This window comes from Corapipo altera, unplaced genomic scaffold (genome assembly GCF_003945725.1).
Source record: "Corapipo altera isolate COAL_440 unplaced genomic scaffold, ASM394572v1 44b, whole genome shotgun sequence".
Classification (NCBI taxonomy): Eukaryota; Metazoa; Chordata; class Aves; order Passeriformes; family Pipridae; genus Corapipo; species Corapipo altera.
The window spans coordinates 2,219,105-2,243,862 of record NW_020884932.1 but is presented as its reverse complement, the minus strand read 5'-3'; the positions used below and the strand labels follow the sequence as shown (position 1 = coordinate 2,243,862).

The following is a 24,758-nucleotide window of genomic DNA, read 5'->3' as shown; positions in this document are numbered from 1 at the left end:
AATTATAGTAAGACTGTTTCCTATCTCATGGAAAGGATAGGAAAGCTGCAAAATCACAATCTTCAGAGGTGGCCTCAAGATTGGGAGTCCAACTACCACATTCTACCAGAAAGTCTAGCTGCTGCCCATTCCAGAATGACTTCACAATCCCTTGCTAACAGCATTACTTATCCAGGAAAGAGTATGTAGAAGAAAACAAAAACACAACTAAATAATCACGTACATTGATTTTCATTTTTTAACAAAACCACAAAATCACAGAGATTTGTTTGGGATAATGAACATTTATTGCTTTATCTCAAATAATAAAGAGCAGTAAGGCTTGATTATTGGCAAACTTCTAAGAAAAACAGAAGGGGTTTTTGGTGGGTGAGGTGGTTTTTTAGCATCAAGAGAGAAAGAGAGAGAGATTGGTATCAAATGGAAAAATGCATGGATTTCATTCCTGTAGAAAACGCAAGGCATTGGGGTCATTTCTGCTTCTAAGGTACACATTTAGGACTTTATCTTTCACCACAGTAGAAAAAAATCCAAAGGTAAAAGCAATAACGGGGGAGAAAGTTCAAGAATCTCAATCTGCTCTTACAAAAAGAAATGGAGGTTGTAATAAAACTGTTATCTGTCATTTGTCATCCAGCAACACCTAAGTCCACAGGTCCCATAACCACTTGCCAGCTGCACAGCACCTTCTGTGCCAAAACAGACACAACTCAGCCCTCCCAAGACCAACAGTTGGCACCAGCAGAACAAGACAATCTCCACTCCTTCCTGTACAGCAGAAGGATGCTAATGCAAAACAGTAATGCAGAGATTTCAACAAGGAAAAAAAAAGGAAAAGAAATAAGAAAACCCCCATGGTTTTAGTGGGAGATTATAAAGGAGGAGGGGGAAAGGAACAGGGAAGAAAACAAACCAGCCCTGCAGCAATTTTGCCATTAAACAACAGTGATAGGGTGAATGGGAAAGAAAATATTTCTATCTCAAAAGGCCTGTGACACAGCAGAGACATGAACAGACAATTTCAAACAAAAAAAAAAGGAAGGGACTGTTTTTAAAAGCTGAAAATGGGTGTTGGGAGGAGGAGGAAAATTAATCAGAGACATAAGGGAAGTATGAGACACTATGGATTGCAGGAGTCACAGAGCCACTATCTGGACCCAGGTTGACCTTCAAGCCAAACAACAAAAGGTATTAATTTTCAGGTCCACTTTAGATTACTCTTATTGCAGCAAAAAATAATTACATGGGCAATTCCAGAAACCCTGCCCTGAGCAAGTGTGCTACTTAATCCCATTCTCTTACATAATGTGAGTGAAGACAGAGCTTTCTTGCTTTAGTGGAAAACAACAAAAACCACCCCAAAACCCAGTCACTGCATCATCTCAAGACAGAGAAGATCACACACAAAAATAACAGAGAATCCTAAATTTGGAAAAACACAACTTCTTTTCTTTCCCTGTTGTATTTTCTTCACATACTAACCCTGACTAATCACATCCCCAAGTGTACAAGGCAACTTGCAGGTCTAACAAAAATACCAATTTCAAAGGTAGGGAAGGAGAGGTGGTGCAACACTCCCACGGAGCAAAGTGCCCTGGCCTACAGGCTCTGCTCTGCCAGAACCAACCCTGTCTGGCAGTCCATAGCACAAAAACAGGCAGCTTCAAAGAGAAGCTCTAAGCCTTGCAATGATTTAAGAAAGAAAAACAAACCTGTTTGGGAATTACAACCCTTGCTTGAAAAGACTGTGCCTTACACTTTTCCACCGCTCCCCTTGTCAAGAAAGTTTTGGCAAAAATAAGACTAAGCTTCTTATTTTTTTTTAATTGGTGCCTCACCTGTTGCAATAAGTAGGAAAGACAAGAAAGATGGACTAAGGGTTTGGTATTCACACAAAAATGAAAGCTTTTAAACTTTTTTTTTTTTTTTAAACAAGAACACCTAGTTCCCAACCATTTTTCTAAATTTAAATGCTCCTGGTGAAAGAGCTTTAAATAGGCTATTGTGTCCTCTCACCAATCTGCCTTTTGACCATAGAATACAACGTCCTTGGCAAAGGCAGAGCACACACGACTGTTTCATAGCTGCCAAAGTTCACAGTCCAACAATTTATTTCAGGTCACATTTGCACCCTGGGTTGTGAAATAGGTGTTGCCTGTTAGTTATAACCTGCCCAATTGCCCCAGTTTACACTCATAGGGGTTATCCTGTACCACCCTTCACTTCTCCAGAGCTTTCTCACCTGTTACTTAAAAAAATAATAAACCAAGTAAAAATGGCGGCATTCCACTTAACTACTTCTCACACAGCTCCCAGGACTACAAATCTCTTGGAAAGTCATCAGCTACTCACGTTTGAATGGCATCAAGCCCTGCCATCTTCATCTTCAACAAGCGGTCTTTCCAGTAATACCGGGGCACCCGTGAGTAGTGAATGCTGCCAGAGATGTACCGGAAAGGCTCCCCATCTTTGACAAAGCAGTTGGAATCATAATCAATCCCAAAACTCCTCTGGGGTACATTCTGTATACAAAACAAACAAACACACAATGTAATTTTTTTCTGCCTTGAAAGACACAGAGAACAGTCTATACAACACCTGTGGGTTGCCCATAACAGAAGATACAATGGTCCTAAAACAACAGATGGTGAATGACTAGTTACCTATAGCCCACCTGAGCCTTAGCACAACACAAAAGCAAAAAGGAACCGGTGCAGTGTGTCACAGGACAAAAGAACAAGAGTACAAACTAGCAGATATAGCTCAAAATAAAAACACACCCTCCTGAAAAACTGAGGATGAAATTACTCAGCAAACATGCCTATCCCTAGACTGTCATTAAATGGAGCAACTGAGTGAGATAACTCTCTACAAACATTTCAAGAGTACAAATTTCAGTGAGGAAGACTACAGTGTGTTGCAGCTGCAACAGAGGCGATTTTTTGCAGAAAACCTAAAAAAAGTTGTGGAAAATGTCCTAAATGCACATAGCAATTCAAAACATTCTGCCAATAGTGAAAAAGTGAAAGTGTGGTCAACATATAACAACAGATATGGGAAGATACAACAATAAGCTGGCAGGGACACCAGAAATGCAAGGGACTGCCAAGTGTGGCACAACAGAAGCTTTTCATGCTCTCATTCCATAAACACAGACCCATTCTTAAGATTACTTAACAGAGAGTTCTGTGAAAGTTGAAATAAATCTTGACTCAAAAAAGGCATGGGCATGCCACACTTCTACAAAATCAGGACCTTACAGAGCTCAGAAATACAAACCAACTGCTGTGGAACAATTGTAACTCAAAGGCTGGGATTCTCCATAGGAAATTATGATTCTGTAGTAACTCCAGGCTGTTAGGCCTCAAGTAAACTGTCACTGCAAAGGATGCTAAGATATGTACCAGCTGCTTACTTTCTGTTCAATTCAAATATATGTGGCTTTCTGTAGATCTTTCAGTTAAAACCTGCATCTTGATTCCTGGGCATGCTGCACTAGGATGAAATTGTACTGTGTGTATCCCTGAACAAAACCATTCTCCCCTACAAACACTAAGCAGATGTTTCACATTCTTCAAATGTTTTTTTACTGTAGGGTCCTGTGACAAATCACAGTACTAATGCAGAGCTGAGTGTTCCAAATGATCATGACTAAATGGAACTCAGAACCCAGGTGCAGCAATGCAGTTCTGCAATGCTATAAGAGGAGAAAACAAAGGCATCATTAGGGATAAAAGCACATTATATATTAAAAGGCCACTATCCCTGGAAATAAGGAGAGTCAGAATTGCTGTGGTTTCCGTCTGCAAGAGAATTTTAATCCTCTCATTTAGACTTTAGACCACATCAAGAGGCCTATGGAAAAGACACTTGTTCCATTTGTGGCAGATAACTGTTGAGATGATGAATGTTGAAACAACTGTTTACACACCCCCAGGGACAAACACCTCTGGCAGAGAACCAAGGTTGCCTTAAAACAATAAAACAATTAAAAGAAGGTATCAATTATGAAAGTGTCATCATTGAACCAGTTACCATTCAGAAGTCATGCTTCTAAAGCTGTAAGTCACCTTCCCAACACATATGCTTCCTGACACAGTGTTATTACAGGGGTGAAAGAGGGAGGAAGATTCCAGAGTACTTCCGATTTACCTCATTCATCACCCATTGCAAACAGACTTCCACTCATGATCAATTACTCAACAGTATTTTATTGCCAATTCATGACCCAGGGCTTGCAATGAAAACAAGAGAGCTCTCATCATGAATTTATGTCTAGCTCTGTCAATATTGCTCATATTGACATATATTCACAACTATATACTCAGGGTTGTGAATATGCAGGGAATTCATTCCCACTCTATCTCCCTAGATGGGGTAGGGGGTCTGCTCATCTGGTGAGCAGATTCAACAGACACACCCTAACAGCACTGTTTGGGATGCCAGCTCATTCATAGCAAATCACATCAGTGCCAGCTGAAAATTCAGACCCTTAGAGGCAATGTTGCATCTTACTTGCTCAGAGCATACTCACATGAAAAAGGGAAGAACTAAAGAATTTGTCCTTTCTTAAACGAAGGAAAAATTTATTTTGCAATCTTAATACTATTTTGTCATTTTATAATGTGTATATCTCCTGATATAAAAAAAACCCCCAACATATCTTCAACACACAAATTTATTTAACAGTGGCTAGAATCTCTCAGTCTCCAAATTTACAAAGTAGGGTTTTTTTCTTATTTGGAAAGCAAGCAGATGTGGATACAAATTCTCAACAAACCTCTCCACCTGTGAAGGTTTCTGGCCTCTCCTATCTAGACCATTCAAACACAGAACAGCCCTTCCTCTACCCCAAAGCTTAAGTACCAAAATTGAGAATCACAAACCACTTCTGCTCCTTCCAAAAAATTCTCTTAATAACCCTTCTCTTTCCTTGCAGCAGTCCTTTTCTCTGCATCACATTCTCATCTCTTCAGTCTGCACCTTTTTCTCCTAATATGCTTCAGGAAAATTTAATAGTGGCCTTACCTTTCCCACTTTTCACCATGGCTTGCTCAGCAGTGTGGGTGTATGATTTTCCAAAACTAGTCAGGTTTATTGTCAGTAGCTTTTTGTTAGTAAATACAATGAGTGTGTTAAAACTATTCAGCATGAACTGCTCAATATATACTGGTACAAAATAAGAAGTCATTAGAGGCATATTTCTTGATATAAGAATAAAATTTTATTAAATCCCAACATTTAAAGCATTTGTTATATCACATTTTACATATTTTTAATCCATTCTATAGTAATTATATAATAAATACAACTTTCACAAAGTGATGATACTAATCTATTCTGCTATTAATTCTGACAGTAATTAACTGCCCTCCCACCCCTCAGTGAACTGGCCTTTTATAGAAAGAAATACATATTCATTTAGTTAAGTTCTCCAGATAAATACATTTCACACATACACACACAGACAAAATTAAAAAAAAATCAAAAAAAATTACAAAATAAGCAGCACGGCAATTTTTCTTCATCTGGAATACTGAACATGGGTCTACATTGTGGATGTTCAAGTCAAATTGGAAAATGTACAGGAAGAACCTTGAAGGACAGTTAGATATTACTCTATTAGATTTTAGAAACAGTTAATTCCTTTTATCAAGAAGAAAGTTGATCTAAAATACTTTCCATTCATATTTAAGAAGCAAAATAAGAAAAGGTTTTGAAATGTTTTGGCACAGAAAGAAAACATGTTAAGTAATAACTAATCATCAAGCAAACAAGCTTTCAGAGGGAGAGACTTATAGAAAACAAATTGAACAAGAACTAAATTACAGTGGGAGAACTCAATAAAGTTATGAAATGACAATATGACCACTCCTAAAAGGATGCATATTGGCTTCTGAAAGGACATATAACAATCTTTCAAGAGAGGCACATAAAAAGTAATTAAGAAATCCTGGGATGGAAGGACCTCTTCAGCTAGGTTTTTGCACACTTTTGGACAGAATGAAGAGAAGAATAAAAAGAGCAAGAAAAAAAAAAAAGAAAAAGTAATACTAGCAACTCACTGAGAAACTGACACCATCTAAAATCAGTCAACAAATGCCTCCTGTTAAGGAAACTTGCCTTACTATTAGTCTTCTTTACATGGTAAAGCACTCAGTGCAATAAGTGAAAAGCTTTTAACTGAAGGCATGTCGGTAAGTAAACAGAGGGTTACAGGCTATCAAAATTCTCACTGCCTCATTTGACATTATGTCACCAACTGCACAGTGGTGTCACTCACTGCCCACGTAGAGTTAAATATACATGCAAACTTCAGGATGCTTAAGCAGGTATCATTTCGTGAGCATAAAAAAAAAGTTCACAAAATTATAGGTGTCAGGAAACAGAAATTATCCAGTTTGGCAAGTAGAGACTCTGACTGGTCAGGTGTTCAGTTTTCAGATTAAAAGAGCACTGACTTCTCCAACAATTCCACTGACCTTCATGACACATTTACAGTATTTCTCAATATTCCTGAGTAAAAAGGCAAGATGTTTGTACATAGGAACAGGATACAAAACCAGCCTAGCAGTTAGAAACTCTGCCTGGGGGAGGGCTGAAGGAAGCGGATGAAGCGAAACTTCAAAATTTATTAACTTAGAGAAAAACTCAACTTTACAAAGCTTATAGCACTTTTCAAATACCCCTCCTTCAAAACAAGAATGGAAGCTGAAGAACAAAACAGAAGTGTGCTTCAGGTTCACACAGAAGTGTGCTCATGTGCTTCAGGTTCACACAGGAAGGCAGGAAAAGACTGAACACCTCAGTTCTGGTCTTGCCATCCTCAGTCTCCCACATAAAAACTCTCTTCTGCCCCATGCTACATGGGTCTGCCTGAGAGGAACCCAGGTGCTGCTGGGCAGAAAGGCAGAGCAAGGGAAGCCCTGTGGCTACAGACACCCAGGACAACGATACACAAGTGCTCTTAAGGAAAGTCACCCACTGCAGAGTTTAGTCTACTTGAAAAAGGACACAATTTACTTGAGATATTAAAGCATTCAAACAAAGTTCAAGCATTAACCTATTTGCATTGTTTTCAAACAGCATCTCCTTACTCTTGCAAGAGAAAAATGACAGAGCAGAAACTAGGCAGAAAGAAAAAAACCATAGGATGAAAAGACATTTAGTATTTCAGCTTGGGATTTTGTGCTCTACATCAGGAGGTACTGCATGCTCAGACAGCAACAGAAATTAATTTTGAAATTTCTTTCTCATTTGCTTTTATTAGAGCTATTTTCAGTAAGTAATTACTAGATGCTCAGCTATTCTGGAGAAATGCCTGAGAATGACTGCTACTTTCATCCTTTGATGTCAGTCTCACCAACTTTTTAACTCGAAAAAAATTAGATTTCAGGAACTGATGGCTGGCATCTTACTGTACTAGTAAGCACAGACTGGAAGCCCTCGTGCATGTTGCAGACAGCTAGAAGGATACGGATATCCAGCCTCAATTAAAAAAAAAAATCCTCAACCATTCCCTTCCCCTAAGATTTCTAGTATAAGACTTCTACATTTTGCATACTCAGCGGGAACTCTGCAGTCCCTTCTGCAAAACATGCACGAGTGATTTCACTGCATGAGATCAGAACTTTGCCTGCCTGAGATTGGATAAGGCAGCTGCCTGATAGATAGCAAATATTGGAACATGAAGTAGGTGCAGGAAAGAGATATTACTAAACATGCACAGGACATACATTATCTGCATGACATCAGCATTAGCTTTCAATGCAGAATCTCAGCGATAGCGAACTCAAAGAACTAACTTCTTCAGTATTTTAACATGCCCCAGATTTCTTTCACAGGCCCAAGATACAGTTTAGTGTTTTCTGCTCAAACTTAATAGAACCTGCTGAAGTTCAGCCCAATACATCTTCTCTGGCTTCCCTGAAAAAGGATTTGCTTTCACAGCAGAAGAGCCAATATACTGACCAAAAAAAGAATGGCAGAAGTCTGTCAAATGGAAAACTCAAGCAGAACGTAGGATTATCTCCGTTATTTCAGCTCTGCTGCCCAGCCTCATGGGTATTCCAAAGTACATCGTCCCTGGGCTGACATAGACAAAGGTGTTCTGCCCAACTTTGTACAAGCCAACAAAGAATGGATTCAGAAGATAAGCTCCAGCATTTAGAGGGAAAATCTGCCCTCCATGAGTATGGCCAGAGAGAATTAAATTTATGTCTGGTCTCTCCTGAAGGGCCCACTTTGCAGCAACTGGCTGATGAGCTAAAAGCACTATTGCATGCTCACTGCTACAACCTCTGAGAGCTTTTTTCAAATCCATGCCATGTCCCGAGTAGCGTAATACATCTGCTTCAATATCATCCACGCCAGCCAGGCAGAACCAGTCATCAGTGCTCTTTGGCGAGACAATCTTCACATTCTCATTATGCAGTGGCTGAATGTTAAATGATTTTAACAGCTCAAACCAGTTGCTAACATCTGATGTGTAGTACTCATGGTTTCCTGTGACAAAGTACGTCCCCAAAGGGGAATCAAGTTCTCCAAGAGGCTCAACAGCAGGTCGTATGATCTCTGCCTCAGCGTCAGTCAGGTCCCCAACGATCACCGTGATATCTGGTTTTAAAGCCTTAACCATTCTCACTATCATGGCAAGCTTGGTCTTGCCAACAGTAGGCCCCAGATGGATATCTGAAAGCAACACCACTTTCAGGTTAGTCATGGTTGAGGGCAGCTTGTGAACTGGAATCTCCACTGAATTCACAGCAGGAGGTTGGGAAGCATTTAACAGCCCGACAACAGTCAGCACAAGAGTCAACATGACTGCCAAAACTGGTTTCATTGCTGTTCTGTTCCTGTTGCCAGTGCCTGCCTTAGTGCCTCTCCCCACTAAGAACTTGTAAGCCTGCTCTACAGAGCCTAGAGTGAAGAGGAAGAAGATGAGAATGATATAGGCCCCAAGGCAAGTGTAGGCAGCTAAAGAGAAGAAATAGGGCTCTTCTGCAACAAGAAATAGCAACGTAAAGAAGCTTGAATGAGCCAAAGCTAGAAACATGAACACAGCTATTTTCCACAGCATGAAACAGAGGGAGCTGGCAGCTGAAGACCTGGTGAACATGGTGACTGTGCTTTTCCAAACATGAAGAGATCCCACCAGCATGAGTGTATTGGCAAATAGTGCCATCTGCAGCCTTATAACCCAGTGCCGCGTCCTGAGATCGAGTTTTTCTGCCAGAAAACTCCGCGACAGCATCATAGAGAAGAAAACCATTCCTGCAGCCACTGCAGCCTTTGCTTCAAGGGGCAGTTGCTTGAAGGAGATCATCTTTGCTTCCTGACTGCTCCCTTCTGTTCTGCAGAAGTCTCCAGTAGGCAATAATGTGGTTATGAAGGGGTGCCTTGGGTCAACAAAGCCTGCAACCAGGAACCAGTATCAGCCGTTTTAAAATATTACACACATTCCCTTTTTCCCAGACTGCAATAAAGGGATTGTTACTTTACATACTACCCAAGATGCTGGGTCATGCAGAATCACTGTTATAAAGACACAGAGGAGATGTCCTGATGTGGACTAAATCAGACAACAGAAAAGACTGGATTCTGGCAGTCCCCTTCCAAGCTCCCTGCCTGCAGCCCTCTATGATTCCTCCCCCACCCTTTTTTTTTTTTTTAATACGCTCTTTTCTCATTAAGACTTCCTTATAGCAGATGGCAATAGATCGCAACAGGGATGCAATGAGTCCTGGAAACAACCATTATAGTATTTGGAAATTTCATACATGTTCTGGGACTAAGTTGTTTCTGATATTAATTTAACATGTGTTTTCTGTTCTTCTTCCCAAGCAGTTGGCTCCATCCGAAAAGCAGGCATCACCCTACCTCATTCTTACCGAATGCAAGAGGTTCTACTAACACATGCTACAGCAGCAGTGAAATCCCCACTGGAACAGCTACCAGATGCAACTGTGGTCCCAGAAACTGCAGATGATGTATCAGCAGATATCCTTGCCTGCAGTTGCGAATCAGACTTCTCCAAAGCCCTGAAAATCAGTAGGATCAGTGAAACTCACATTGTGTTTTGCTACTCGCTGCCAGATCACTTCCACTACATGTACAGTTTCCAAGTTTCAATGCCTACTTCAGCATATCCTATTCTAACAGGGATTAGTTGAAAAGGGATCAAAACATCACACACTCTGCTCCTTTAGAAGGGAGTAGAGTCTACCACATATCTGCTCACAGATTGAAAACAAATAAGGATCAATCATGTTTGAATTGCACCGGAATTCCCTGGTTTGCTCTGTATTTTGCTCAGAGTCACAGTGTTTCTACTAATGCATATTTCTATTTAAAACAAACCTACTGTTTCATTTTAATTGTAGATGAAAAAAGTTTGGATAGTCTTTTATAATATACAATAGAGGTCACGTCTGACATAACAGTCATGCAGTGGCATATGCTTATTTTCAACACACTTCCTGTCCCACAGTCCACACTTAACTAGAGAAAAAGCAATCATTACAGCCAAAAATATCTCAGAACTAGGACACAAAAGCGGCCTTGGAGGGCTCAGCAGTGAGCCTGAGCCCAGAAGTCTCAAAACTGCAGTTTGCCAGGTTGCTTATTTGTAGCATATACATTCCCAAGCTAATTTAAAAGAACATTAGCAGCTCCGTGATAACAGGACCCTGCTCTATTTTGAAGACTAGACCAAATTTTGAAAGGATCCCTTCCCTCATTGCTTGTGTCAGGGAAATGTGGGCTGATAAGAAAAACCGTGTCTGCCACCCTCAGTTCCTCAAGCTCTCATATTAAAACCCTGCTATTTTACACAAACAAAGCTAGGAAGGATAAGAGCATAAAAAATGCCCTGCTAATCTACTGATCCAAGTCCATAGGTCCTCTAGACACCAGGCAATATTCTGTCTGGACAACAGCAACAAGAAATGCTGTTTAAAGAAATTACATGACCCTGGCCACAGTCCATGGTCTGCTCCCTCATACTCCTCCAGCTGATAAAGCTGCTACACTAGGGATGTTCGAAAGCAAATCCTTGCCTAGTCATTTCTGAATGTTGTTTATGAACCTGATATATTTAAATTTGGCAAATCCAATTTTTTTAATCCAGTAAACACTGTCTGCTTCTACAACCTCCCATGGCAGCAAATTCTTGAAACTCACTATATATTTTTACAGTACTTAATCTGTTTTAAACTAATCTATTAAATCCCCAGGAGTGCTAATACTACCAAATTTGGTGAGTATTGGTTCTCCATTCCTCTTACCCATCAACCTTCAGAATTTTGGAAGGCTCAACCATAACTTCCCCCACATTTACTGTCACCCATTCCATAGAGGTCTCACTTGAGGCTGTGCTGCTTTTCATAACAACTTCAACCACCTGTGCACGATTCAACTGCACCATCTACCAAGGTAACAGCGACACACTGCCTCAAACTCAAGGCATGAGCCACAACACTGTCAAGACCAAGGATTTGTCCTTAGGCAGTGGTAGGGGACAAAGTGCCTACTACAGACTCGATGCAGAACAGGAAAAACTCCTTTCCCTCCTCTCACACACCACAGGACGAGCGAGTTTTCCCATGGGATCGGCACCGGTTCCCGCACCGCCCTTGGCTGCTCGGCGAGGCCCTGCACCCCACGACTCCCGGGAGCGCAGGGAGCCCCGGCGCTGGCCGAAGGACAGCTCCCACCACCATTCCGGGCCGGACACGACCCCGGCCATCCCCCCCCGGAGGGCGCCACCGCCAGCCCTTCCCCAGCTCCACACGGCCTGCTCGGGACAAGGGCACGGACCCTTCCTCGTCCCTGCCGCGGGACCTCCCCCTCGGCGCAGCACAATCCCGGCACCCGCGCCCTGCTCGCCGCCCATGAGCCCCAAATCGCTCATGGTTTAATTAAAAACGGACCAAGGGCGGAGCGCCTTCCTCCAGCGGCGGCAAGAGGCCCCTGCCAGCCCTCAGCCACGCCGGAGCCCCTCGGAGCCGCCCCCCACGGCCCCAGGTGCGCTTGGAGGAGGGAGAGGCGAGGAGGGACTCACCGCCGCCCGGAGGAGCGCGGCCAGGGCGGCCAGCGGGAGCAGCAGCCGCAGCATGGCGGGCACGGCCAGGAAACGGCGGCGTCAGCTGACGGCTCCGCCGGGAAACGGGCATCCTTCCTCCCGCCCCACCGGCACCCACGGCACCGCCCTCCGCGCCCTGACTCCTCCTGCCCTTGCCTCCCACCACCTCCCAGGAGACTTCCCCTAGGCAGACCATCGTCTGCCCCTGATGCGTGGGGGCTAGGTGCTCTCCGTCCCGTGTTAAAGCAGTCATGCCCTTTCAGGAGCTCACAGCAGACTTTTTGGATATAACCTCCAATATTGTGTAAGTCCAAGGATTGCTCCCACATGAAGTTTGCAAGACAGAAAGGTCTTTCTGGCCTTTACCTCTCCTGGGCAGCCCATAATTCACACTGGGGCTAGGTGCTTTCCTTCCCATGTAAAAGCACTGTCATCCTCTTTCAGGAGCCCAGCACCGAAATTAAGATACAACCTCCAATATTGAATACATCTCCAAAGATTGCCCCACAGAAAAGGTGCCCAGACAGAAGGCTGGTTCTGGCCTTTATCTCCCGTGGGCAGACGATTGCCTGCAACACCACACAGGCTCCAGGCCCTGGAACTTGTCCCAGCTCCCCAAAGGGGATGACGGAACACCCGCCCCCACCACCTTGGCTGGGCAGAAATGCCTCGCACACCCGTGCCAAGGAAATGCAAGAGTGATCTCCCAGTCTACAGGCCAGTGACAGAGGCATGGATGCCGAAGGGACAAAAAGAGGGTGGGGAGATGGCCGTACTCTCACTTCCATCCATGTGACTGATTTCCACCTTGCAGGCAAGGACGTTTTTGAAGGAGGATGACAAAATCCAGGGCCGGGGAGAGGAAGAAGGGAAGGAATGGAAAAGAAAAAAACAAAATGGAAAGGGGCAGAAGCAAAAGGCAGAAGCAAGAAGGCAGTCCTCCCTGGCACTCTCCTGATAGGAGTTGGGGCCACCTCTGCTTAGCTTCCCAGCAAAGCAGTGGCCACATGATTGGCAGTTTGGCTGTCCACTACTCCAGCATCTCTGAAGTCCTCCCATGTCCCCTGGCCTTGCTTCCACTGGCCATACACTTTCCCTTTTTCACCTTAACTCCAGAAGAAGATCCCGGCTCAGCCAAACCAGCCTTCCACTTCGGCTGCTTGACTTCCAGAGTTTTGGAATTGCCCACTCCGGTGCTCTTCAGAGGTGACACTTGAAAACTGACCATCACTGATGGACCCTAGCTCCTTTGAAAGGGGACCTCACTAATTAGTTCCCTGAGCAGCTTGAATTCTGCTCACTACATATCCAGAGTTGAAGTTTTGCTGTCACTTTTCTTTCTGTCAGGGGAGATTTTAAACTTGATTGTTTCATGGTCACTGTGGCCAAGATGGTCCCAAATCACCACTTCATCCACGAGACCCTGTCTGTTAACAAATAACAAACCAAGGAAGGCACCTTTCCTAGTCAGTTCCCATAGTACCTGTACCAATAAGTACAGGTGTTTTAGGAATCTTCTGGACCTGTTTGTATCAGCTGTGTTGATCTACAGGTACTTCTTGGTTGCTTAAAGACTAATTTGTTGGTGTCATCATCCTGGCTGGGTGGCCTGTAGTAGACTCCTGCAATGACATCTGCTTTATTTGTTTGTCCTTTAATCCTTACCTGAAGGCTCACAACCCTGCCATCACCATCAGGAAGCTCTGTACATTACAGCCCTTTTGTTACATACAACACCACTCCCCCGCCTTGTCTGCCCTGCCTGTCTCTCCTACAGAGCCTGTAATCATCCATTACAGCACATCAGCCACAGGTTTTGCCTATGCCAATGCTGGTGCATCTCTGGGACTGAGCCAAGGCTTCTAAGATCCTCTTGCCTTTTCCTTGTGCTGTGTGCATTGGTGTAGCAACATTTCAGATGCAGTTCCTTGTACCCAGCACTTTGTGTAGCCGACTGAGGATCTCACTGGCACACAATCCCTCAAACTTTGGTGTGCCACCCCATTGCTCATTGGTGGCGAGTCTGGTTTTATCTCTTTCCCCTGCACATTTATGCAGGCAAACACTCAAGAGTTAAAAGCCACTGTATGAACCAGCCTACAATGTGAGCAACAAAGCCAATGATTCTCCTAAAATAGTAGTTGGACCTGAGATCTGTCAAGTTTTTATATCCCTTAAGGACAAATGCAGCCAACAGAACATTTACTCTGAGTGGGTACTCCAAACTAGGCAAGCAGGCACAGACAGCTCCCAAATTAATTAAGAATACACAGCATAGGAATGTGAATGCCTGACAGGAATGAGAATGTTCAACAGCAGCCCTTGGGTTTTTTACCCCCTGAACAGGAGCTAGGTCTGGTCTGTCTGTCCTTGCTTGCCAAGTGCCAAAGGCACCATTACTGTCTTTACTATAAGAAAGTATCTCTACCAAGCAAAAGAAGGCTGAACCTCAAGGCCAGTGGAGCCAAACGCAGCTGAGCATCAAACAGATGTACACACTTGGAAGAGCTTTCAGAATTCCACAGCACTCAGCCACGTGATTTCTGGTGACACAGCCTGAAGCAGCAGGCTCCAAAGAATAGCCATCTCTTGGCTCATGACTTGTGTTTGATATGGACTTGGGCCATCAACAAGTGCAACAGATGAGGAAAAACTGAAGAATGACAGCAACTGAAACTAACTCTTATTTTTCCATGCCATTAACTGGTTATAAAACTATCTAACTTGTCGGCTTGTAGAACAGAACACAGTAACTAACAAAAAGAAAGCCTTTTAGTCAGAACAGATTATCACGTTGTTACAAGAAAGTCATGATTTGGACTTACAAAGTCAGCATTATCATTAGTACCTTTTCTGAAGAGGAAATCCTCGTCTTTTATCAAGTGTTAAGTGCAAGAGTGTGTAAATGAAACAAAAAAACCCAACCCACACACCAAAACACACCCATACCCAAAAAACTCTATTCAGATTTTATATCTTTATGTGTATCTACAGTGTGTTTTTTCATGGGGAATGTCTCATTCTTGTGTCTCAGCCCTACCCTGCAGTGACACCCAATAGGAAAAGCACACCAAAACGTGGCACTACCAAAATGCTTCTTGCTGTCCACTCTTCCTTCCAGTTATGCCCATGCTTTACAGCCCAGAGGGCTTTTCTGCTGGCAGTAATTGCTGCTATTACTAATGAATTTACTGGTGGGTTTGGTTAATTGCTTTTCAGAGGCAAATAGGTGAATAATAAATTGTGCTTATTTCTCTTCAGCTGTGTATGATCTAATAATTTGCCTGTTATTTCCAAGTTCAGATCCTCAGATGCCTCTCAACAAACAGTCCTTTAAAGCCTGTTTAAAAAGGCTTTTCATGAACACAAGATGGATTTTTACCTGATTCAGAAGAAAGTAAAGCCAGGCTGAGGTGGGTCACCTAGGGCTATTGGTATTGGCAGTTTTAACCCAGAACGTTGTGTTTTGAATTGTGGGGTCCAATCCTGTTCTTTGAAACTTACTGTTTGCTGTTTAATGCTAAAAGGACACCAGTAAAAGCCATTATTTGTCCTACTGTGTCATTACAATGGAATGTTTAGTATCTCTTGGTACCAAATTCCAGAAATATTAAAATAATAACGAAACATTATATTGATCATCTGTGTGAAAAATACAATCTGCCCTTCAAGTCCTTTCTTAGAACCTTTTTGGAAAAGTTTATTTTCTGTCCAGTCTCACCCAAATGTGTGCCAGAGCCTACATGGCACATTGTGGTGTGATATGCAGAGAGAATGGGGGAAAGAAAAACTGCTAGATGGATTTGCTGCATATCTGTGCCTTAAATGTTTTACTATATTACATGGTACGTATTTTACTACATGCTGTAATTTTACTATGATACATAATACGGTAGTGCCATTACAGATTCCTTCTTTTAGGAAGAAATTCTTTACAGAGAGGGTTATCAGGCATTGAATGGCCTACCCAGAGAGGTGGTGGATTCACCATCCCTGGAGGTTTTTAAAAAGTGATTGGACATGGCCCTTAGTGCCATGATATAGTAATTGGAGTTGGATCAGGGGTTGGACTTGATGATCTTGGAGGTCTTTTCCAACCCAATCTATTCTGTGATTCTATGATTCTATGATTCTGTTTTTCTCACAATAGCTTCAGGCTAAGACTATGTCATGGCGTGTTGACTATTACTGTATCTGAAAAAAAAAAGAAACAAGAACTGAGCTCAAATAATAAGAAAAAAAAGTCAAGAAATACAAAGATGAGGGGGAAAAGACTGAAAAAGTGGTAGAAAAACTGCTGGGAGTTTGTGCAGGATGCCACTCCACTATAAAAACATCATCCTGTTCACTATGGAAGGTGCAGTAGGTGCTGCACACAATTTTATTTGCCATTTTGAAAAACTTACTCTGTAGAATAACTTTGAAACAACAAAGCAAATCACCAAAATGTGCTTTTACTCATTACAGAATTTGTTTTAAAGTGCTGTGACCCTTGCTGATTTAAATAAGATAATTAATTCCCAACTACTTACTAACATTAGGAACCCTGTTCACATTAAACTTGATGCTGCTGATTTTCAGGGATATTCTGTAACATCTCAGTGCTCTGTAAAAGCAGCTGCTGATTATATGGCTCTGAACAGGGATTGCTGAAGCATACCTTGGCAGCAAACAGGAATTGGGTTCACAGAAATATAGATATATATATTTGTAGAAAATGGGTAACTGTATCTTCAGTACTTAGTAATTCTGCACTTTAAACCTGTCCTATTTTTGTGGAGGAAAAATAATACTACACTTAGGGTAGTGTAAATAATATTTTTTTCTTCCAAGTTCTGTGTCTGCAACCCATCCTCACAGCCAAAACTAAGTAGGGTTTTGGCTATTGTTAGAAGTTCACTTGGGCAGGCTTGGGCTGGTGCATTTTTGGGCTGGATGTTCTAATTACCTGGGCCATTCAGAGAGTTTTCAGGATAGTTTTTTACTTTAGCTTTCCACCTTTCTAAACAGAAGGAAAAATTTAATGACTCTGTACTCACACTGGAAATGGGAATAAAACACTCTTTTGTTTGCTTGGCATGGAGACACTGATCTCACTGATTTAGCTCAGTTGGTTAGAGCATGGTGCTAATAATGCCAAGGTTGTTGGTTCAATCCCTATACAGGCCATTCACTTAAGAGCTGGACTCGATGATTCTTGTGGGTCCCTTCCTACTCAGAATATTCTGTGATCCTGTGGTCTGTAAAATATCCTGCTCATAGAGGACAGTGAATTGCAGCCACAGCCTCTCCTAAACAGACTATCTGAGGGGTTGTTGAACCTCTAAAATAGCCTGCTTGGAAAGAAGCAGGTTAATGTCCTCTTAACTGAGTGGAAAATAGATATATTAAAAGCCAGATTTAATGTAAACACAGTGCAGTTTTCACTGTGGCAAAAGGAAACTTCTTGATCAGCCTCAGCAGAGGGTATAATCCCAAGTTTTGTTCTGTTTCTGCAGAATCTTTCCAGAACCTGATCAGCATATCAAGCTGGGTACATATCTGCCCTTAGTACAGAGGAGCAATAAATGAGGAGCTTTAAAAATCATCTCAAGTTGTGCTTAGTATTAAGCACTCTGAATTTAAAAAGAAGACATATAGGAAATGCTGCTGGTTTTAATTTTCCTGTTTACTTTAAACTAACAAACAAAAAAGCATTACACTTGCAAGTCCTCTTGATGAACATGAAAGCAACATATTTGTAAGAAAAAGAAAGATGCTTAGTTTTGTAATGATATAAGCTGAAGGGAAATCACAAGTTATCTCATGATGCATGCTGGTATTGCAAGAACTGACCACATTGTCTCAGTTTTTGTTTGAAAGGAACTAACTGTGGATGGCACTGAGCAAAGATAAGGAGCAAGTTTCACGGAAATTTGGCAAATAGACAAACGTTCACACCGTTCTGCTTCTGTTCCCACCCTCGGGGGCAAAAAAGCTGCTGCTGTCAGCAACACTCACATTTAACAAATGGCATTTGACAGAAAAGTAATGAACAAGATGAGCACTTCCCTGTGCTCTGGTCTGGACATTTATCTGCCCCAGGGACTTTTAATACAGCGGAACGGGCTGTGTGAAGTAGTGGGATGAGATAAATTTATTACTTTGCCTCTAGGGAGAATTAAATTAAGTCTGATTAAAGTCACTTAAATCCTGAGCACGAGGGCTCAGATTCATGAAGGAGAGACCAAAGAATGTGAAGATCCTTTGCATCAGAGGCTTTACCCATGGGCATGCCTTTACCCTACTGAAGTTAATGTAGCTCTCCCAGTGCTGAATCAGCTTGTATTACACCAAGGGCCAAACAAGCCTGAATTAGGAATAATTACCATGGGTCCTCTGTCAGGCAGCCATTTGCCAACCCAGAGTAACTTGTGCCAGAGGCCAGAGACTATGCCTGTGCTTTCACACCTGTGCTTTCCTTAGCAGGTACCCTGGAGTTTAGCTGAGATTACTCCCTCACTTCTGTTTTCCTACTGGAGGGCCCAGGCAGTGAGAGAGGCCAAGTGTTATACAGGGGTATCATCGCATACAAACCTACACCTGTTTCAGGAAGAGTTTCAGGATGACAACTAAGTATTAAGCATATGCAGACACCTTAGTGGTGGAGCGTGGAGCAGCTGGGGCTCCTTCCCTTTGGAAGGAGATGCCACGCTGTTGACACCGGAGCATAATGCCAAGTAACAGTGGAGCCCAACTCAAAACCTAGCCAGAATCATTGTTTTCTCCTTAACTGGAACTGAGCCTGAACCACAGTTTGGAAGTTTCCTTGAAGTGTGAGTTGAATAAGCATCAGTCATAGCTGAATGATATCATGAAAGCAAAATACTGTGATGCTTGGACTTCCTGCAGAAACAGGAACTTAAATCAGAATAATTTGCATGTCAGCTTACCAGAAAGAAGACATAAGATGTGCAAATTCATATATTTATTAACCACTGCTCACTGCCTTCTTCTTCAGAATCTTTCCTGTCACTCTTCTCGATGGTTGTCACCAGCAGGAACTTTACATGACTACCTGCAGTCCCGTCCTGAGTCTCTCCACTTTCTGCAGCAGGAATAGCCTGGTCTTTCCTCTTGAAAGTGGTGTACTTTTGTTTTGCTCCATTTTGCTGTTGCTTGCAAAGCACCAGTTTTTGCAAGGCATGATGCAGTTCCTGCTACCCTGGTTCCTCCTTGCTTGCAGCCTTGGTGTGCAACAATGGGAAGCTGTGCCTGTGGGTCAGCCTGAAGTGGGCAGGACTAGACCCTCCTTCCTGTTGCAGCTTCCCCAGGGTACACTGGCGGCTGCCCAGAGAGACCCAGTTCTTGTTCCAGCATATTTTTTTCCTCCAGTGAAAGCATTTTGCAGCAGGACACAGCCTGGGAGCAGCCTCTGATTCGCACTGTGCTAGATGATGCACATGAGCAGAAAAACGATGGTATGCAATGTTGTCCTTTTGCTATTGAAAGAGTTTACCAGGAAAAAAGGGAAAAAAAAAAAAAAGAAGAAGATTACCATCTGTGTTTGAGCCACCTAAACCCTGCAAACCACAGAATAAACAGTCTGTGACAGGTCTAATCAGCCTGGGGTCCCAGGAGCACACACCCAGCTCAGCCTACAAAAAGCCCAAAGGTTGATTACAGGTTTAAAGAGCAAACATGCAGAGGTGTGGCTGCTGGGCACTAAGTCCAGGCTGCCCCCCTCCCCCCCCCAGCGAGTGTGCCAGTGAGTCACACCCATAGAATGTTAAGAGTTGGAAGGAACCTTGAAGATTGCCTAGTCCCACCTCTCCCTGCCATGGGCAGAGACACTTCGTACTAGACCAGGTTTCACGGCCTTTTTCAACCTGGCCTTGAACACTGTCAGGGTTGGGGCATCCACAGCCTCCCTGGGCAACCTCTTCCAGTATCTCACCACCCTAACAGTAAAAAAATTCTTCTAGCCTAAATTTACCCTCTTTTAATTTGTACACATTACTCTTCTTGTTCTGTCACTACCATTCCTGACGAGGAGTCCACCTCTGGCTTCCCTGTAGGCCCCCTTCAGATACTGGAATATTGCTGTGAGATCTCTACACAACCTTCTCTTCTCCAGGCCAAACAGCCCCAACTCTCTCAAGCCTGTCTCATAAGGGACTCCCCCACCTTCTCCACTATTCATATCTGTCTTTCCCACGTTCAACCTCCATGGAAAGGAAACAGAATTACAATCACCTTTTTTTTTGCCACTCAATTGGCCCAGTTACAATCATCTTTGTGATTGCAATTTAGGGTAGGTCTGACAGCTAAAAGAAAATGACATTAAAAAGCCCCCTGGGGATGCACAACTCTGCACTCTTCAGCAGATGCTGCAACAACATGTTAGAAATGGGTGTGGGGAGAAATCAGTAGCTCACTGACCGCCTGTGCCAGCCACAGTCACGGGTGCTTTTAGTCAGCAGGCAACAAGCAGCCAGAGGGAAGCCAGAGCATGAACATGGGCCATTTCTCCATGGAGAAGGTTCGGCTCTGCCCAGCTTCTGCTGTGGCGAGAGGTTTGGCTCTGCAAGGCGGCCTCTCGATTGGTTACATGACCTGCTTTTGAAGGGTTCTGGAGGGAAGGTCTGTGCTGTTTGAGGGCTCCCAGTAGCCTCAGGCTTCATCCCCAGGCACTATCACAGACAGGCTAGAGCAGACCATGTTGAATAATACTTGGGTGCATGTGTTTTGCATCAAGCCTGTGAGGGTCAGCTACCTTTTGTGATGGTGGACTGACCAGAAAAACAATCTGCAGCGTAAAAACCCAATATTTACTTGTTTACTGGGGCATAGGTTTCACAAGCCAACAGCAATGAGTGCTGTGCCTAAACTCAGAATCACAGAGTGGTCTGAGTTGGAAGGGACACACATGGATCATCGAGTCCAACTCCTAAATGAAAGGCCGATACAGCAGTCAAATCCCAAACCCTGGCATTATTAGCACCATGCTCCAACCAACTGAGGTAATCTCAGGGTCACAGATGAGAAAGAGAAGTTGCAGGCAGAGGTTAATCAGTTGCTGCAGAGGATGCAAATATTTAAGATTGCAAACTACCTTAAAGGCAGATGCTTTTCCTTATTGGTTGCTAGATATTTAAGAGACATATTTCATTTTTTCTCCTGAATCTTTTTGAAGATATTGTGCTTTCAGATTACTTCCTTATTACATGTGCATGCTGGGCAGTCTACAGCTTGTTAAAAACGAGATTGCAGTACTGTAGTACATCAAAGGACTTAATCAGCACAGTGCCATAGAGAAGTTGAAGACCTAAGGTAGGATAAGTGTAAATCTGTAAAATGGAAATAGCTAAATAATTCAAATCAGTAACATCAATTTCTGTGTGGTTTGTTCATCTTCCGGCCAGACTTGTTTCATAGAGTTGAGGTTTTTATTAAAGGTAGAAGAAGAGGAAGAAAGAAAAAAGTCACAGTCCTACTTCAGAGCTGTTTCAAATCAGTTGTTTTCCCTGATCTTTCCTCTCCAGGCTACGGAGCCTCCTTCAACACTGAGTAACGATCTGGCTGAAGATGGCAGCTGCAAGCATAGTGAGTATACAGCTGTGTTACTGTTCATCACTGTTTTCCTCTCCCCCCTTTTTTCCTCCATCAGTTTTCTGCCTCTTTCAAGCCAGTGGTACCATTCCACTGTAGCAGTAAAACAAAGCCTTCTTCCCCACTTCTTTCCAAGTTGGGCATTTTGCGTTTTGTATGGTATCTGAAGCTGCCAATCCGGCCATGTTTTGAATGATCTGACAGAGAAAATGCTTTCATCACCTACCGTTTTAATAACTGAAGTTGGCTGGAGGTGGTGAACTGCTCTTTTGTAAAGAGTGTGTTACTCAGTGGGTCTTTTATAAGTCTCTGCTGTGCTGAACACTTCAAGCAGTCTGAAACGCAGTGTTTCCCTGGCAGCCTTTGCACTTTCCCATTTAAATTGAATATGTTAGGCATCTTCAAATGCATCTGGTGGAGAGGAGCAAATGCATGTTTTACCGAGCCTCTCAAAACGAATTTACCAGATGTCCTATTGCAGATTCCCCCCCCCGACAAGACCAGCCTGGATTACTACAGGAATGACAGCGCAGTGCTTTTCCTGTGTGGAAACCCAGCGAACAACACAGACTTTATGTGCGACAAGACGCAGGTCAGGCAGTTCTCTCAAGCCTTCCTGCCGGTGTTTTTCTGGCTTATCTTCACTGTGGGCACAGTAGGAAATGCTTTGGTTGTGCTTGTCTATTGCAAATACCACTTCAGGAGAAGTATGATGGATCGGTACCTGCTGCACCTGGCCATTGCAGACCTGCTGCTCCTTTTCACCCTCCCGTTCTGGGCCAAGGCTGCTTCTGGCGGTTGGATCTTCAAGGACTTCATGTGTAAAGTCGTCAACAGCCTGTATAAGATCAACTTCTATGGCTGCAGCTTGCTTCTGACCTGCATCAGCTTTGACAGGTACATCACTATTGTCCAGGCAATGAAAGCTAAAACTTCTAAGCGAAGGTGGCTTCTGCGCAGCAACCTCATGTGCTTGGCCGTCTGGCTGACAGCGCTGGGCATGTGCATCCCAGAAATCATATACAGCCAAACCATGCAGGTGGGTGACATAACAGTTTGCAAAATCACGTACCCACCAAATGTCAGCAGGATCTTCAGAGTTACCGTGCTGGTCTTGAAAGTCACAATTGGATTCTTCTTCCCGCTCCTTGTCATGGTTATTTGTTATGCTCTTATCATCAAGACCCTCCTACAAGCCAAAAGATCCCAAAAACAGAAGTCAGTGAAGATCATCACCATGATCATCACGGCTTTCCTCCTCTCTCAGTTCCCATACAATATTGTTTTGCTGGTCAAAGCCATCAACACCTACACTGGGGCACTGTACAGTTGTCAGGCTGCCAACCGGCTGGACATCGGGCTGCAGGTCAGCCAGGCCATTGCCTTCCTCCACAGCTGCCTCAACCCCTTCCTCTATGTCTTTGCTGGTGAGCGCTTCAGGATGGTGCTGGGCAGGATGGTGCAAAGCAGTGGCTGCTGCCAAAGCAGGGTCCAAAAGCAGTTCTCCCCTGCCTGCGACAGCCAGGAGCACAGCTCAAACTGGTCCTTTACCATGCTGGGGAGGCAGCGGCTGAGGAACTCCCTGATCCTTAGCACTCACTTGACCTCCTCTGTTATGTCCCCGCCTTGCAAAGTCCTCTTGTAAGTTAGTCCTCACTCTCTCCTCTCTAGAGGAACATGAGACTCTTTGGAAGCCATCTGTGTACCCCAAAGACTGTCCCAGAGGAGCAGGAAGGGTTGGCAGCCCTGTCCTTGATGTGTGAGACCCAACTGAGGTTTGCTTGCTGAAAAGATAGGAAACCTTTGGCAAAGAGCAGCAAAGTGGAACCATACTTGCTATAAGCAGAACTGATAGAGGACAAAAGCTATCTTTGTGACAGCTGTAAATAGCTGGCCCATCTGCAGCTCAGACCACAGCCTGAAATAACAAGTCTTACAGGGAGGTGATAAACCCAGTTACAGCAGCAACAGAGGCAGATAAAGCAGGATGAACCACTCCTCCTCCTCATAGGAAGCAGCAGGAGGGAGTTCAGCCTTCATTTGCTGTGATGCCAGGGTCTCCTATGCAGGTGGCCAGACTCCAGTGCCCTGCCAGACTCCTGCACCAGATCCCCTCCCCTGTAAAGGAGAACGGCCTTTAGCTCCAACACTGGTTTGTTGCAGGGGCAAATGCTGCTCTCTGTGCCGGGGCAAATGCAACTCTGTTTGGCTGCTCATGTGGTTCTTATTGCAAAGAAAAGCCAGTCATCTGTGTTCATAAACTGGTCATTGCAGAATCTGACCTGCCTTTCTCCTATAGTTTAGCTGTGTGATGTCAGGTGAAATTTGATACAATTTATGCTATAGCTCCTACTTTGGTACTGGAAACAAATCACACCTCACAGTAAAAATTCAAGGGTATCAGAGACACTGTACTGTCTGTCCCAGGGATATTTTCTGAATGGTGCAAAACTGTAGTAAACCAGAACACAAAAACCAAACCAGTGGTTCAGCTGACTGCCAGTTATGTGCTGGTATCTTTGCTAACAGTGACAAAATATATTTAGACTGGTGCCAGTAAGACAGAGCATTATTAAGTGTCAAACTTCACGACATTTGGAATGAGACTTCAGGTTGGCAGAGGCAGCAGTTCCCAAAATGCTGTGCTGTAATGCACCCCACAACTTCTATAGGACTTTTGGAATGCCTGTGTTGGTGCTGTAACAGTGCCTGAGGCCACAGGACATCGTGTGTCCATTGCGCCTTGCTCACAGGGACGTGGCATTGCCTGTCCTGCCTGACTGCAAGCCTCCACTTCCCAGTCTTCAGTTGCAAGTCATAATGCTCAGGAGGTTTTAAATAATCTCATTTAACCTAGTTTGCCTTCTGGTTAATTATTTCTTCCAGGTAAAAAGTGGTTTCACTGTGCATTTATCATTAAAGAGTGTTGATAAACACAAGCTTTCTGCGTTGTTTGGCACTGCTTTTCTAGTGGATAGGGTACATCTAAGCAGATGGGGTTCTAGTTCTATATGCATTTATTGGACTTTAAAATATTTTTTTAACTTTTCCTTAGGAAATAAAAATTGTCAAAGATGTACATATT

At 43.4% G+C, this 24,758-nt stretch overlaps 3 protein-coding genes across 6 annotated transcripts in view; 1 reads left to right on the top strand and 2 right to left on the bottom strand.

Moving 5' to 3' along the window:
* The window catches only part of GLB1 (galactosidase beta 1), a 42,350-nt gene extending 30,179 nt beyond the window's left edge, over nucleotides 1–12,171 (bottom strand). Inside the window, exons 1-2 of the mRNA XM_027659455.1 lie at nucleotides 12,062–12,171; nucleotides 2,353–2,522 (exon numbers count right to left, since the gene is read on the bottom strand). Coding sequence (XP_027515256.1) covers nucleotides 2,353–2,522; nucleotides 12,062–12,115 — 224 coding nt within the window. The 5' untranslated portion in view covers nucleotides 12,116–12,171. The remainder of the gene's footprint in view (nucleotides 1–2,352; nucleotides 2,523–12,061) is intronic.
* On the bottom strand, nucleotides 6,793–12,161 carry TMPPE (transmembrane protein with metallophosphoesterase domain). Of its 4 annotated transcripts, none has more exons than XM_027659458.1 (3): nucleotides 12,062–12,161; nucleotides 9,891–10,040; nucleotides 6,793–9,414 (listed from the first exon to the last, which is right to left on the bottom strand). In XM_027659458.1, exon 3 carries the CDS (start codon nucleotides 9,323–9,325, stop codon nucleotides 8,009–8,011), a length of 1,317 nt encoding a protein of 438 aa, XP_027515259.1. In that variant the 5' UTR covers nucleotides 9,326–9,414; nucleotides 9,891–10,040; nucleotides 12,062–12,161; the 3' UTR covers nucleotides 6,793–8,008. The 4 variants fall into 4 exon arrangements, with proteins under 4 accessions (XP_027515259.1, XP_027515257.1, XP_027515258.1 ...); XM_027659456.1 differs by having other exon boundaries at nucleotides 9,914–10,040; XM_027659457.1 differs by lacking the exon at nucleotides 12,062–12,161 and adding an exon at nucleotides 11,818–11,833 and having other exon boundaries at nucleotides 9,914–10,040.
* Nucleotides 12,172–22,061: 9,890 nt separating the features above from the next.
* Nucleotides 22,062–23,669, top strand: LOC113954740 (C-C chemokine receptor type 9-like). Its single transcript, XM_027659463.1, has one exon. The coding sequence runs from the start codon at nucleotides 22,062–22,064 to the stop codon at nucleotides 23,316–23,318; it is 1,257 nt and encodes a 418-aa protein (XP_027515264.1). The 3' UTR covers nucleotides 23,319–23,669.
* Nucleotides 23,670–24,758: the final 1,089 nt, after the last annotated feature.

Coding starts and splice junctions, on each gene's coding strand:
- LOC113954740 (XM_027659463.1), top strand. CDS start 22,062: ATGTTAGGCATCTTCAAATGCATCTGGTGGAGAGGAGCAAATGCATGT.